General features: G+C 44.9%; 1 protein-coding gene across 1 annotated transcript in view; it reads left to right on the top strand.

Moving 5' to 3' along the window:
* The window catches only part of OXCT1 (3-oxoacid CoA-transferase 1), a 205,779-nt gene that overhangs the window by 33,659 nt on the left and 156,695 nt on the right, over nucleotides 1–15,425 (top strand). The window contains exons 4-5 of the mRNA XM_040338845.1: nucleotides 329–464; nucleotides 10,393–10,542. Coding sequence (XP_040194779.1) covers nucleotides 329–464; nucleotides 10,393–10,542 — 286 coding nt within the window. The remainder of the gene's footprint in view (nucleotides 1–328; nucleotides 465–10,392; nucleotides 10,543–15,425) is intronic.

The following is a 15,425-nucleotide window of genomic DNA, read 5'->3' as shown; positions in this document are numbered from 1 at the left end:
CTTGGCTCTTTCCGTATAGAACATTCTTGTCTCCACTGTGTAGCTACCTTAAACCTTCAGTGGTACTCTTGCATGCCTGTTGTGTCTGCCATTTACTTTATTGCTGAGCCTGAAGAGACCAGGGCAGCATCACCATGTTGAATAGGTAGTGCCTCAAGAGTTGGCAGTTTTAGGGGATGGATTGCTTTGCTATTCTCTTAAATGAATCTGACAATGTTTCATTAAATGGCTTGGGGTTTATCCGTCATTGCAATTTACCTGTGAGTATCGGCTTTTTTTTTTTTCAGCTTCACTGTCCTAATTCAGTCCATATTGTATGTTTTCGCAGGGTTGATGACTTTGGCCTGGGTCTGCTGCTCAAGACCAAACAGATCAAGAGGATGGTGTCCTCCTATGTGGGTGAGAATGCCGAGTTTGAGAGACAATATCTACAAGGAGAGCTAGAAGTGGAGCTGGTACCACAGGTGAGAAGTATTTTCTTTAAGAAGATCTGAGACTTGTAGTGGGATATTCTGTGTGTAGTGTAGGGGGGCCTCAACTTTAAACAGACTTGTTCACCAAACTGTTATGCCCCTCACTACATGTGACTGAGGTGTATTCGGGCACACTGATAACTCTTCTCATACCAATGCATTCCAGTAGGCGCAGAATCCTTTTGAACTTTTATTGGTACAAGATAAAGTAAAACTGAAACAAATACAAACAAGTACAATTGGTAAATAATCACACAATTGGAGCATTCTTAACTAACTAGCTAGAGACACAACGATAAACGTATCGGAGATGGGATCGGTATGCCTGACGTGGGATAGAACTCGGCAGACATGTGCTTGCTTCCAGGGCGAAAGTGGAAAAGAGAGCCTGGAGAAGGAGCAAAGCCTCATGGGATTGAAATACGGAGGCTTGCATGGGTCAAACTAATAAACTATTCTAGCTGACTGTATTAAGATAGAACAGGTGCAGCTAAACAGAATGTCCACTAGATGGCAGCATTGATTTAATTCAAACAAACTAAAGTCAATGAAGACTATGAGCCTTATTTAATGAAGGCATGACACTAACCTAGGGGATCCTTGTATGTGTGACTCAAAGCTGCAGCCTATGTGATGATTTGTGGACTTTTAGATCAATTTTTTTATTTTTTTGCCTCCTTTACATGCACAGGGTGCTGGGAAATGCTTCATGATCATGGAGAATGTATGCTGTCCTCCCCCTCCCCCTTGCAGCATGAGATGTATAGCTATCGGGTACAGTTCTCATCTGTTATGCAGTATGACTTCTACTCGTGTCATTTTTACCATCACCTTCGGGGGAATGAATAGTCATGCAGAAGGCCGAAGTTAATGCGGCAAATGTGATGTACAACCTTGTAGGCAGGGTCAGTGTACAAAAAATTGATCCCATAGTGTACAACTAAGCGTATGCTCTTATGCTACTGGCCATGTGTTTCCTAGAAAAATATGAATGAACTTCATTCTTAATAGGAAATCATTTGCATCTTGTGTTGGGAGAGGAGCACATTTCAAATGGATTTTTTTTTTTTGCTCTGCTGGTGACACTCTTCTTAGGTGGTCCTTGAATTTTGGTCCCATTCCTTTAGGGCTCATTTACACTTGCCTAGAATTCAACACATTAAAAGCGCCTACAGCTTTAACATGGCCCAGATTCTCAAAGACTTACGGCGGGGTATCTCCAGATACGCCGTCGTAAGTCCGAATGGCCGCCGTCGTATCTATGCGCCTGATTCATAAAATCAGTTACGCATAGATTTGGCCAAGATACGAGCAGCGTAAGTCTCCTACGCCGTTGTATCTTGGGGTGCATATTTACGCTGGCCGCTAGGTGGCGCTTCCGTTGATTTCCGTGTCGAATATGTAAATGATCAAGATACGCTGATTCACAAACGTACGTACGCCCGTCGCAATTAGTTACGCTGTTTATGTAAGACATACTCCGGCGTAAAGATAAAGCAGGTCTCTAGGTGGCGCAGCCCATGCAAGGTATAGACGTTGGAACAAGCGTATCTTTTTACATCGTTTACGTAAGTCGTACCTGAATGGGGCTGAGCGTAGGTTAGTTTCACTTCAGGCATTGAGCCAGCGTATCTTTGGGCGTAAATACGACGTGATACTGAGCATGCGCCGTTCGTTCGCCATGCATCCACATGGGGTCGCGCTTAATTTAAATACAACACACCCACGACCTGCCTACTTTGAATTACGCGCGCTTACGCTGGCCGTTTTTTACGCTACGCCACCGTAACTTGGGACGCAAGTGCTTTGTGAATTCAGCACTTGCCTCTCTAAGTAGCGGCGGCGTAGCGTAAATACGATGCGCCCGCACAACGTAAAGCCGCCCTACGTGAATCTAGGCCCATGTGTTTTTCATACATTTTTAATGCTTTTTTTACGCTTCACTGGAGTTTTGCAAATGCCCTTTTGTGTTTTTTTTTTTTTTTTTTTTCTATTTGTTTTAATGGGGCCCAGTAGAACCCTGGCTCAGCAGTACCCCTGTTCAGCAAATCTCCATCTTGATAATACACTCTGTCAGCAGATTCTCTCCCTCTTTCTCGTTTAGACCTGCACACCAGATGTGAGGTCTGCACCAGACAATTCCAGAAAGTGTTTGTCATAGACTTCTATGGAGATGCTGGTGAAGCACAAAGAAAGCGACGGGGTATAATTTTTGAAGCAAACTCAACAGCGTTAACATGACTGTAAGGTAAATGAAGGAATACTTCTGTCACTGTTGCAAACGCCGATGGGTGAATCTGTAACCCGTAAGCTGCTCTGTTTGAACTGAGTGTGACCAGCGTATCACAAAGTGATATAAAATAATGCTGAAAAGAATACAAGGGATGTGCACTAGGTGGCAGTGCAGACCAAAAAATGTTCATATGCAAAAACTTCAAAATTCCTCACACTATAATAAATACCAGATGATTTCTGTCTCAAAACGAATGACATGTATAACAAAAAGGTGGGTGATAAATCAATCGGTGCTTGTACAAGAACATGACACTAGATGGTGAGGTGAAGATGTGACGGGGGGGTTGAAAGTCTCCTAAAAAGAATAAAAAAAAAAAATATTGATTAAATAAAATAAAAACATAAAAACAATCGATGGAACACTCACTATTATCAAGGTGGAACACCATGAAACATCCACGAGCGCTGAGCTCATTCCCACGTCTCTTCCGGTTTACCAGTCAGCCAATCCCAACATGTATTGCCAGTTACATGACTTCATCAGGGATCACCTGATGAAGTCACGTGACTGATGATGAATTGCATACTACACTATCTAGGCATTCCCTTGCCCTTCTTTCCCCTGCAGCCCCCCCCCCCCCCCCCCATAGAGGCACTATCATCCTCCACCCAGCATTGATTCTCAGGATAGTGAGAGTAGGGTCCCCAAAGAAAAAGCAAGGTTTTTAAAGCCACCAGCCATCCATGTAAGGACCCCCAGAGGGTATTGGTATCTTTGGTTTTCCCATGCTGATACCTTTTACAACAGTAAGGTGAGAGGCCACTCCACACAGAGGTGTCACTACATGGAATGAACAGATACCTGCTCATATCTATTTGCACGGTTTAAACTGCAGCACTGTATTTCACAACTTAATCCTTCAATCTTAAGATTTTTTTTTTTTTTTTTTTTTTTTAAAGATACTTTTTTTCCATGTGTCACATCTTTACCTCGCCATCTAGTGTCATGTTCTTGTATAATCACTGATTGATTTATCACCCACCTTTTTTTGTTATATATGTAGGGCTAGATGCATAGAGAGTTACACCGGCGTATCAGTAGATACGCCGTCGTAACTCTGAATCTACGCCGTCGTAACTCTGAATCTACGCCGTCGGAACTCTGAATCTACGCCGTCGGAACTCTGAATCTACGCCGTCGGAACTCTGAATCTACGCCGTCGGAACTCTGAATCTACGCCGTCGGAACTCTGAATCTACGCCGTCGGAACTCTGAATCTACGCCGTCGGAACTCTGAATCTACGCCGTCGGAACTCTGAATCTACGCCGTCGGAACTCTGAATCTACGCCGTCGGAACTCTGAATCTACGCCGTCGGAACTCTGAATCTACGCCGTCGGAACTCTGAATCTACGCCGTCGGAACTCTGAATCTACGCCGTCGGAACTCTGAATCTACGCCGTCGGAACTCTGAATCTACGCCGTCGGAACTCTGAATCTACGCCGTCGGAACTCTGAATCTACGCCGTCGGAACTCTGAATCTACGCCGTCGGAACTCTGAATCTACGCCGTCGGAACTCTGAATCTACGCCGTCGGAACTCTGAATCTACGCCGTCGGAACTCTGAATCTACGCCGTCGGAACTCTGAATCTACGCCGTCGGAACTCTGAATCTACGCCGTCGGAACTCTGAATCTACGCCGTCGGAACTCTGAATCTACGCCGTCGGAACTCTGAATCTACGCCGTCGGAACTCTGAATCTACGCCGTCGGAACTCTGAATCTACGCCGTCGGAACTCTGAATCTACGCCGTCGGAACTCTGAATCTACGCCGTCGGAACTCTGAATCTACGCCGTCGGAACTCTGAATCTACGCCGTCGGAACTCTGAATCTACGCCGTCGCAACTCTGAATCTACGCCGTCGTAAATTTAAGCGTATTCTGGAAACCAGATACGATTAAATTAGGCTAAGATACGAGCGGCGTAAGTCTCCTACGCCGTCGTATCTTAGGGTGCATATTTACGCTGGCGCTTCCGTCGATTTCAGCGTAGAATATGCAAATGAGCTGGATACGCCAATTCAGAAACGTGCGTTCGGCGGATTTTTTTACGTCCTTTGCGTAAGGCTTTTTCCGGCATAACGTTACTCCTGCTATATGAGGCATAGCCAATGTTAAGTATGGACTTCGGGACAGCGTCGTTTGCGAATAATCGCTTTGCGTAAATTACGTTCACGTTGAAAGCATTGACTATTTGCGACGTGATTAGGAGCATGTGCACTGGGATACTTTCACAGATGGCGCATGCGCCGTTCGTTAGAGACGTCATTTACGTGGGGGTCATGGTTTATTTGCATAAAACACGCCCGCCTCTTAATTTGAATTTGGCGCGCTTACGCCGGCAGATTTACGCTACGCCGCCGTAACTTAGGGCGCAGGTTCTTTGTGAATCCAGCCCCAGCCTCACTAAGTTACGGCGGCGTAGCGTATCGGATACGTTACGCCCGCACAAACTTACGGCGGGCTATATGAATCCTAGCCTGTAATTTGTTTTGTGATGAAAATCATCTGTTATAGTATGAGGAATTTGTGAATGGAAGTTTTTGCATCTGAACGTGTTTTTTTTTGGTCTGCACTGCCACCTAGTGCACATCTCCTTTTATTGTTTTCAGCATTATTGTATAGAACAGCTGTCACTAAATGGCGGCCCGCGGTCCGAGTCCGGCCCGAGTGCCGCTTCTGCCCGGACCGCCAGTATAATTCTAAAATGACAGCAAGCGTTGGTTTGCTGGGACCGCTGGGGTTTCCCCAGCAACCAGTGACGCTGCGTGCATGCGTGCGCGCGCCTGCCCCCCTGCTCCTCGCCGTAGGTCCGGAGTTCACAGAAGACTCACGGACAGCGATTAGGGGTGTGACGTCACGCGCGCCCCGCCCCCTGCTTTCCCGGGTCCACTTCTGGCTCTCCTTGCAAATGGGGGCGTGATGTCACGTGCGCTCCGCCCCCTGCTGCTCGCGGTTTCGGAATCCTGGCTCCTTATCTCGCAGCTTCCACCCCCTTCGGTATTTCAGTGCCCTCCTGCATTCAAGGTATGTGGGCCATTAGTGATAACTCAAGGGCATATTTCTATTGTGCACACTGCTGGGCATATGTTGTTAACATTAAGGGGCACTCTGATGGAAAATGTTATTTTAAGGGGCACACTTATGGGCACATTTAATTGTAAGGGGCACACTGATGAGTATATTTTTAATGTGCACAGTGATGGGCATATTTTGTTAAGGGGCACACTGATGGACACATTTTCTTGTGCCCATCAGAGTGTCCCTTAACATAAAATGTGCCCATCAGCGTGCACTTAAAAAATATACCCATCCGCGTGCACCTTAAAATTAAATGTGCCCATCAGAGTGCCCCTTAAAATAAAAGGTGCCCATCAGCGTGACCCTTATTTTATGTTAAGGGGCACGCTGATGGGCATATTTTATGTTAAGGGGAACTCTGATGGGCAAATTTTATGTTAAGGGGCACGCTGTTGGACATATTTTATGTTAAGGGGCCCTCTGATGGGCAAATTTTATGTTAAGGGCCACATTTTGTTGTGCCCATCAGAGTGCCCCTTAACATAAAATTTGCCCGTTAGAGTGTCCCTTAACATTAAATGTGCCCATCAACGTGACCCTTATTTTATGTTAAGGGACACGCTGATGGGCATATTTTATGTTAAGGAGGACTCTGATGGGGACATCTGATGTAAGGAGGCACTCTGACGGGAATGCCTGATGTAAAGGGGCGCTGTGATGGGGACACCGGATGTAAAGGGGCGCTCTGATGGGGGCACCTGATGTAAAGGGGGCGCTGCTGTGATGGGGGCACCTGATGTAAAGGGGGCGCTGCTGTGATGGGGACACCTGATGTAAAGGGGCGCTGTGATGGGGACACCTGATGTAAAGGGGCGCTGTGATAGGGACACCTGATGTAAAGGGATGCTGTGATGGGGACACCTGATGTAAAGGGGCGCTGTGATGGGGACACCTGATGTAAAGGGGCGCTGTGATGGGGACACCTGATGTAAAGGGGCGCTGTGATGGGGACACCTGATGTAAAGAAGCTCTGTGATGGGGACACCCGATGTAAATGGGCGCTGCTGTGATGGGGACACATGTGACTACAATCTTTCTGAGTCATAGCACAGACTTGAGATTCGGACCTCGGCCCAAAGAAAATTTTGGCGACCGGACCTCCTTGAATTTTAATTCAGTACCCCTGGTATAGAATTTTGTGATGCACTGCTCACACGTCAGGACTGTGTGGTAATTTTTATTTTAATAGTGGCAGGTGCTTTGATTAGCGTGTTTTTAAAAACGTGTCAAACGCCAGATTTTGAAGCAAGTGTAAATGGGCCCTTACGTTGTCTCCTTTTGTAGGGTTGGGTGACACATTGTTGGCTCCATCGCCACCTTTTTTTTTGTATTTTCCTTTTTAGCTTAGTGAATGTGGTGAAAACTTTAGCTTGCACATGATGGAAGTCAGCAGAGCTTCACCTCATTAGCTAAGCTAAATGAAAATTCCCTGAAAGTGAATCTAAAGTGGATAAAAGGCGACTGAACTTTTTTGAACTTTTGCCTTTAAGTCCTTCTACTGTTGTCACACTGGTTAAGCGATTGCAGTTTGGAGAGGAGCCATTGATGAAGCCACATGCTCTGTTACAAAAGTCTTTTGGCTTCTATTCATCACCTTTGCTTTAGCTTGGCAGTTGCTGGGAGCCCTCTACACAGACTGCAGTGTGCTTGTTTATTGCAGGTTCTGTAGTGTCAGCAATGCCTTAAACCTATTGGAGACGGCTTTTCCCTCACTCCCCACAATGGCTGCCTACTATTTTTCAGTCCGCCAACAGCTGTTTGGGTCCTTCCTGTTCGGTTCCCAGCTGCCTAAAATATAAACCTTGCACTCTTGCGTGTCCTACCTCCACAGGGTGGTTTGACCATGCCTGATTGTTGGAAGTATATTTTCTGGCTTTCCAGCTGCTCACGGCGCATTATCACACTAATTCCTCCACCCTGGCATTATGAAATTTGCTTTACAGAGGCCCAAAGGCTCCTTACGCTTTAAACCCTGTCCATGCTTACTACCCTGAAAGCCTGGAAAATATGGCTTTGAATTACCCCCCCCCCCCCCCCACCACCGCTTTCTCCCCATATCCTTTTATGGCTCAACCCCTCCCTTGTTCATTTTTAAACCATAACTGATCCGGCTGCTTGGGCAGGTTGCTGCCCTTCCCTACAATGTGTTGCAAGTTCAATGTCCCCCACACATTCTTTTTGTTATCTACAAGTTGCCTTCAATACTCGGTTCCCAAGTAGAGGTCGACCGATATATCGGCCGATATTTGGCTGTTTTGGAGAAATCGGCATCGGGCGATTTTTATCCAAATTAGGCCGATATTTTTCATGGCTGCTAGCGGTGCCACGGATCCGGAGCTAGGCCGAAGCCGCAGCCTTTCCTGATGCTGTGACCGCGGCGGTGATCTGCGGATTGCCGCCGCGGTCACAACATCAGGAAAGACTGTGGCTTCGGCCTAGCTCCGGAGCCGCAGCCATTGTTGTTCACCCAGCGCGGCGGCCCTCCTCTGTTTACACCCACAGAGGAGGAGGGGGCATGCGCTCTTGGGACACACACCGCTCTCTGGTGTCTGTACTACGTGGGGCAGGGGGGGTGTCTTTACTGGAGGGAGAGGGGGTCTGACACCATTTTTTTATTTTATTTTTATTTTGCACTAGTGCCACCATCCAGTGCCAATTGGTGCCATCTGCCAATGCCACCTGCCAGTGCCAATACTAGTGCCACCTTCCATCCAAAGCCATCAGTGCCACCTGCCAATGCCAACCAGTGCCATTTACTAGTACCATCTTTCAGTGCCATCCAGTGCAACCTGCCAGTGCCACCTGCCAATCAGTGCCTTCTGCTAGTGCCATCTTCCAGTGTCAATTGGTGCCATCAAAAAAAGAAAATATCAGCCACAAAAATCGGCATCATATATCGGCCATCGGCCGCCCAGATTTCTAAATATCGACATCGGCCAGAGAAAAACCCATATCAATCAACCTCTATTCCCAAGTCATCAATCTGAGTAAGAGCTCAACTTGAATTCATGTTGTGAGTACCTGAGATGGAGAAGGTCACCTACAGAGCTTTATCGCTATCGTATAATGGCTGCTTTACCTGATTTCTCCTCCTCTACGTTCGCACTTCTGGGTTTCGTGCAGACTGTGTTTTCCTGGGCACTGCAGCCCGTTCAAATGAATGTGCTGCTGTGCCTGCATCTCTACAAAAGGTGCATGCACCTTTTCAAAATCGTGGCCGCTGGGAAATCGCATGGTCTTTTTCCTACTGTGCCTTGTTAATGGTCCTTTAGTCTTCTGGGACCTTTGCGGTGTCACAGAAGACTGCCGGGGGGGATACACAAACTTTCAGCTTAGATTGCTGCAATAATCTGATCGGAAGTGGAAGCAAGAAGCAAGTACCTGTCAAAACCAGGTGCCCGCTAACACCGTCGTCCACCCAAAAAGTGACAAATGTGGCAGTTGGGGGGAGGAGGCTGCAAACAAGTAGAAGTTCTGCTTTAAGCACAAGTGGAGCGCCGACATCCTTGAGCTGAGCGATGAAGATTGATCTGAGTTGTGGGGATTCCCTTGTACTCCTATGGTGTACGTCTGGCATAACCTAACCCAATTTAAGATTACTCATTGAGCTTATTTCACACCATACAGGCTCAATAAGATGGATCTGAATATGTCTTTCTGCTGGAGGTGCGCTCGTTCTCCTCCTGTAAACTTTATACATATATTTTGGTTGTGCCCGATTGTCTCCCATTGGCAAAATGTGCTGGCTATTCTAAATAAGGCGGTGGATATCCCTGTTGCTTTAACACCTAAATTCTGTCTTTTTTTGGGTCGGTAGAAGAACCATCTCCTAGGGTAGCATGAAAGACCCTGTTGAGCCAACTACCTTCTTCCCTTTTTCATGCATTTAAAAAAAAAAGCCATTGCACTAAGCTGGAAAATATCTTCCCTGCCATTTCTGGGTGACGTTAATTCCAATGTGCCCATGTAGGACACTTTCCTCAATAGAGGTTGTCCAAATAAAGTTTTATAAAGTGTTATCCAGCCAACAGGACCACCCCTCAACCCTTAACAGCCACTCCACTGAATTCATAGATTGATTGTGGGTGACTTGGACTTCCAAATGGGTATCACAGCTCCTGTGTATTGTATTGTATTTTTGTACTCCATTCATGCATCATTTATTTTACTTATTTTAAAATGTATTTTATTCTGTTTAGTTTTGTTACCAACTATGGTTGCTGTAAATTTTTCTAACTGACCAGAGTTTATTTTTGTCTTAACTTTTTGAATGTATGGTTGCCCTGTGTGGGCTAATTGCGTCTGCCACAGTTTTTGTACTACTCTGCAAAATTTTAAAGAGGGAAGAACCCCTAGAGGAGATGGAAAGGAAAGGGTTTATTGATGTGAACTAGATATTGGATTTATTTTCTATATACGGTATATAAATTTCATATTCTTTATTCTACTCTCTAGTGGAGGTACCGTTTGTATTTAAAAAAAAAAAAAAAATTACAGAAATGTAAATGTTTAACAAAGAAATTGTGTTCATTCCCCACCAGGGAACTCTTGCAGAGAGAGTCAGAGCCGGCGGTGCAGGTATTCCAGCATTTTTTACACCCACGGGTTACGGCACATTAATTCAAGAAGGGGGAGCGCCTATAAAATATAATAAGGATGGAACAGTTGCCATCTCCAGCAAACCTAAAGAGGTAAGGAGGATTTATTTCCCACTTGCAGTGTTTTTTTTATTTTTTTTTTTTATTATTAATTTTTTATTTATTTTTTTCCTGGTCTTGAACTGCCTTTTCCAGGAAGGGGTAAAAAAAATTCTGAATATTTGCTAATTTTCCGTTCATAGGTTTAAAGTGATATGAAACCCAAAACCAAACACCTAATACTGCAGGCATTTACATTTTTATTATATATATATATATATATATATATATATATATATATTAGGGCTGTGGAAATTGACTATTAATTCATCGATTAATCTTAAATATTTTTGATCTATCAAAATTCTTTTGATTGGTACTCGCCTCTCAGGCGGCTTCTGGGCCTTCAGGGAGTTCCATCGGAGATCCGGTGACGTCACGGACACCGGCGGGGCTTGCCGTGTCCATCTGAAGGGCTCTTTTGCTGTGTCTTCATATCTACATGCCGGCGGGACCTTACTATCTGCCACACGCAAGGGCTGTTGCACTTCCCTCTATGAACCTGGGATTCTACAACCATTCACTGGGAGTTGTGATAGTTCCCTTCATGGGACATCTACATGCCAACAGACTGATGTTAACCTCTCCTCATCTGGATTCAGAAGTGGCATCGTTGTGCACATTTTTATACCAGTATCATACTTGGCTACATGTTTTTATGACTGCTTTTGCTAACGTTTGGTATTACTCGCACCATTTTTACAGTTTATGTAGCTACATCGATTTTATCTCCAGTGCAATATTTATTTTGTTACCTACTTGAAGACTATAAAAGTTTTAACCACTTTAGCCCCGGGCCTGTTTTTCAGAGTCGGTGTTTACGAGACAAAACCATTTTTTTTTGCTAGAAAATTACTTAAAACCCCCAAACATTATATATTTTTTTTTCTAACACCCTAGAGAATAAAATGGAAGTCATTGCAATACTTTTTGTCACACCGTATTTGCGCAGCGGTCTTACAAGCGCACTTTTTTTGGAAAAAATTCACTTTTTTAAATGAAAAAATAAGACAACAATAAATTTGGCCCAATTTTTTTATATATTGTGAAAGATAATGTTACGCCGAGTAAAATGATACCCAACATGTCACGCTTAAAAATTTCGCCCGCTCGTGGCATGGCGTCAAACTTTTACCCTTAAAAATCTTGATAGGCGACGTTTAAAAAATTCTACAAGTTGCATTTTTTGAGTTACAGAGTAGGCCTAGGGCTAAAATTAATGCTCTCGCTCTACCGATCGCGGCGATACCTCACTTGTGTGGTTTGAATACCGTTTTCATATGTCGGCGCTACTCGTGTATACGTTCGCTTCTACGCGCGAGCTCGTCGGGACGGGGCGCTTTAAAAAAATTTTTTTTTGCTTTTCGCATTTATTTTACAATTTTTAACACTGAAAAAAAAAAAAAAAAAAAATTATCACTTTTATTCCTATTACAAGGAATGTAAACATCCCTTGTAATAGAAAAAAGCATGACAGGTCCTCTTAAATATGGGATCTGGGGTCAAAAAGACCTCAGATCTCATATTTAGGCTTAAATGCAAAAAAAAAAAAAAAATTTGGAAATGTCATTTTTTCAAATGACAAAAAAAAAAATGTTTCTTTAAGACGCTGGGCGGGACTGACGTTTTGACGTCACTTCCGCCCAGCGGAGCTATGGGGACGGGCGAAGGAGATTTTTCCTTCAGTCTCGTCCCCGCTCAGCTGCCGGATGGTCGCGATCTCCTCCGCCGCTACCGACGGCTCCGGTAAGCGGCGGAGGGCGCGGAACAGCGGCGGGAGGGGGGGGGCCCTCTCCCGCCACCGATAACGGCGATCTCGCGGCGGATTCGCCGCGGAGACCGCCATTATCGTTAACACGGCCGCCCACAGAAGAGATGAATATCTCGATTGTGGCAGCAGCTGCTACCGTTACCGAGATATTCATCTCTAAAGTGATGACGTATAACGGCGGTGGGCGGTCGGCAAGTAGTTAATGCTATTCCCATCAAGCGCTGCCTTTTGTGTGTTTTTTGTATTCTGCTATCCATTTTTCCAGTGGTTGGTAGCTGCACTGGGAATCGGCCTGCAAGAAGGTCAGCTAAAAGTAGTTAGATCTGTATGTGCGTTATAATTAATCGAAATTAGTTGATTAATCGATTAAAAAAAAAAAAACCGATTAATCGAACACAAAAATTTTGATCAGTAACAGCCCTAATATATTAGGACCGCTGCTTGTTTTGAAAAATAGACTTGCTGGCACGATCACAAGGTGAAATTAAAAAAACGGAGCCTAAAATAGGAAACGAATGCAGCTACCATATCTAGGAATCAATAACTGTCATATAATGTTTGCTTATGGGTTTAATACAGCTTTAAAATGGTGCAGCAGCAAAGGTGCTACCGTGTTTCCCCGAAAATAAGACACCGTCTTATATTTTTTTTCCCTCAAAAAATCACACTATGGCTTATTTTCGGGGGGTGTCTTATATGCCGAATTGTGGTGCCATTTCACGGGCAAATGTTTGAATATCAGCCCTGCGCACAACCAAAGCCTTTGCTCTCCTGTCAGCAACCCATTCACTAATCATGTCTTCCAGCTCAGAAAATAAAGGTTGCCTACCTGAACCACACTTGCGCTTCTTGGAATTTCCTCTGTCCACCTGTAGACTGAGAGTGGAGCTGGGGTGATCTCTTTGGGCTCAGTAGCAGCTTTTCCCCCTATCCCCTGGTGTTTGTGTGGGGTGAGAGAGGTGGTACAGAGCTTCTCCTCACTTCTTTACTGCTCTGAGCTCCGCACCAGTACAGTACTACCGTATCACGTGTTGTTTACCGCTCCGCTCCGCATACGACACGCCCATTGCTACGTCTTATTTTCGGGGGATTCGACACGCCATCACTACGTCTTATTTTCGGAGGGGTGTCTTATATTTCGATCTTGCGTCGAAATCCCGCTACGGCTTATTTTCGGAGTACGTCTTATTTTCGGGGAAACACGGTAGATGGCATATGCTGCCCTCTGCTGCTATGAATATTGACAATGCTATGATTTGTGTTTTTGGCTTTGTTTTTTTAAACCTCCTTGAGGTTTCCACATTCTACCCAAAACTTAAGAATTTCGTCAGATTTTTGACGTGAAGAAAATAAAGCACATTTCAAACTGTAATCACTAAACACTTGTCCTTTGTATAAAGAATCCTTCCGGTTTTCTGATCAACGTCTAACCGAGGACTCCCTGCAAACTGATATACAGTATAATTGTCACTTTATTATGAACGCCTTTTTTCATTAATGCAGAAAGCCAAACCATGAACCATATAGTCAGCCTTGACATGGTCCTAATAGTCTGATTCATGTAAACCTTAGGATGGGATAGATACATGAGGTAAGCAACAAAGCCTTGGTTGATGGGTGGTGGTTGCAGCATCTCAACGTGCTGACCCCCCTGGGTGTCATGCTACTGGCTCTTCTATATGGCAATGGACCTGGAACAATAAAGGCACAACTTAAGGAACCCCCTACCAACCTCTGGAGGAACCATCGGGTTACATGGAACACTGGTTGATAGTGGCAGGTGGATGGTGACAGTAGTGTAACACATAGCAATGCTTCTCTGTTAAAGGATAAGTGCACTTTAAAATAAAAATCACTTATCCCCTTTCCTCTGACCAAACATATCCCACCCTCCCCATCCACAGACATGCTTGCCGTAATCCAATGGCCTCAACATCCCTTTTGGTGTTTGTTTACATTTGCCCCCCATATACTTCTAGGAGACTGTATCCCTGGGTCTCTGCCCACCAGGTATAAAACAAAACATACAAACCTTTGTGGTGGCACAAGGGAAACTTCTAAATTGAACAGGAGCAACCCAGCTGGTGAGATGGCGTTAAGAGTTGTTCTGCCTTTTCCAAGGTCCACAAACAAAAGCCCAGCTTTTCATACTGGCATTTGAATGCCACCTCTGCATTTGGGTGCTATTGAGAACTATGCACACCCCTACAGTCTCAGTGCCTACATTCAGCTGGGAAATGCACCATGTCGCCAAGCTGATATCATTTGCTGGTTGCAGTAAAATGAGTTCCTTTCATGTTTGCCAGTGACCCACAAACTGCCCAATACAAGAAAATACCTTACAAAATGGAATTGTAATTTACAGGATTTGTTTGTGGCTGACAAATGTGACAACTGGGTATTCATCTGATCACTTAACCACTTCCCGACCTCCTCATGTACATTTACGTCGGCAGAATGGCATGGACAGGCACAATCACGTACCTGTACGTCCTCTGCTAGACGTGGGTGGGGGGTCCGATCGGGACACCCCCCCGGTACATGCGGAGGTCGGGTCCGCTCGGGGAGCGATCCGGGACGAAGGCGCGGCTATTTGTTTTTAGCCGCTCCGTCGCGATCGCTCCCCGGAGCTGAAGAACGAGGAGAGCCGTGTGTAAACACGGCTTCCCCGTGCTTCACTGTGGCGGCGCATCGATCGAGTGATCCCTTTTATAGGGAAGACTCGATCGATGGTGTCAGTCCTACAGCCACACCCCCCTACACTAGTAAACACACACTAGGTGATCCCTAAATGTTACAGTGCCCCCTGTGTTTAACTCCCAAACTGCAACTGTCATTTTCACAATAAAGAATGCAATTTAAATGCATTTTTTGCTGTGAAAATGACAATGGTCCCAAAAATGTGTCAAAATTGTGCGAAGTGTCCGCCATAATGTTGCAGTCATGAAAAAAATCGCTGATCGCCGCCATTACTAGTAAAAAAAATAAAAAAAATAAAAATGCAAAAAAACTATCCCCTATTTTGTAAACGCTATAAATTTTGCGCAAACCAACCGATAAACGATTATTGCGATTTTTTTTTTTTTTTTTTTTACCAAAAATAGGT

Source organism: Rana temporaria, chromosome 1 (genome assembly GCF_905171775.1).
Source record: "Rana temporaria chromosome 1, aRanTem1.1, whole genome shotgun sequence".
Taxonomy (NCBI): Eukaryota; Metazoa; Chordata; class Amphibia; order Anura; family Ranidae; genus Rana; species Rana temporaria.
The sequence above is the reverse complement of the archived record's forward strand: the minus strand, read 5'-3'. Positions and strand labels throughout refer to the sequence as shown.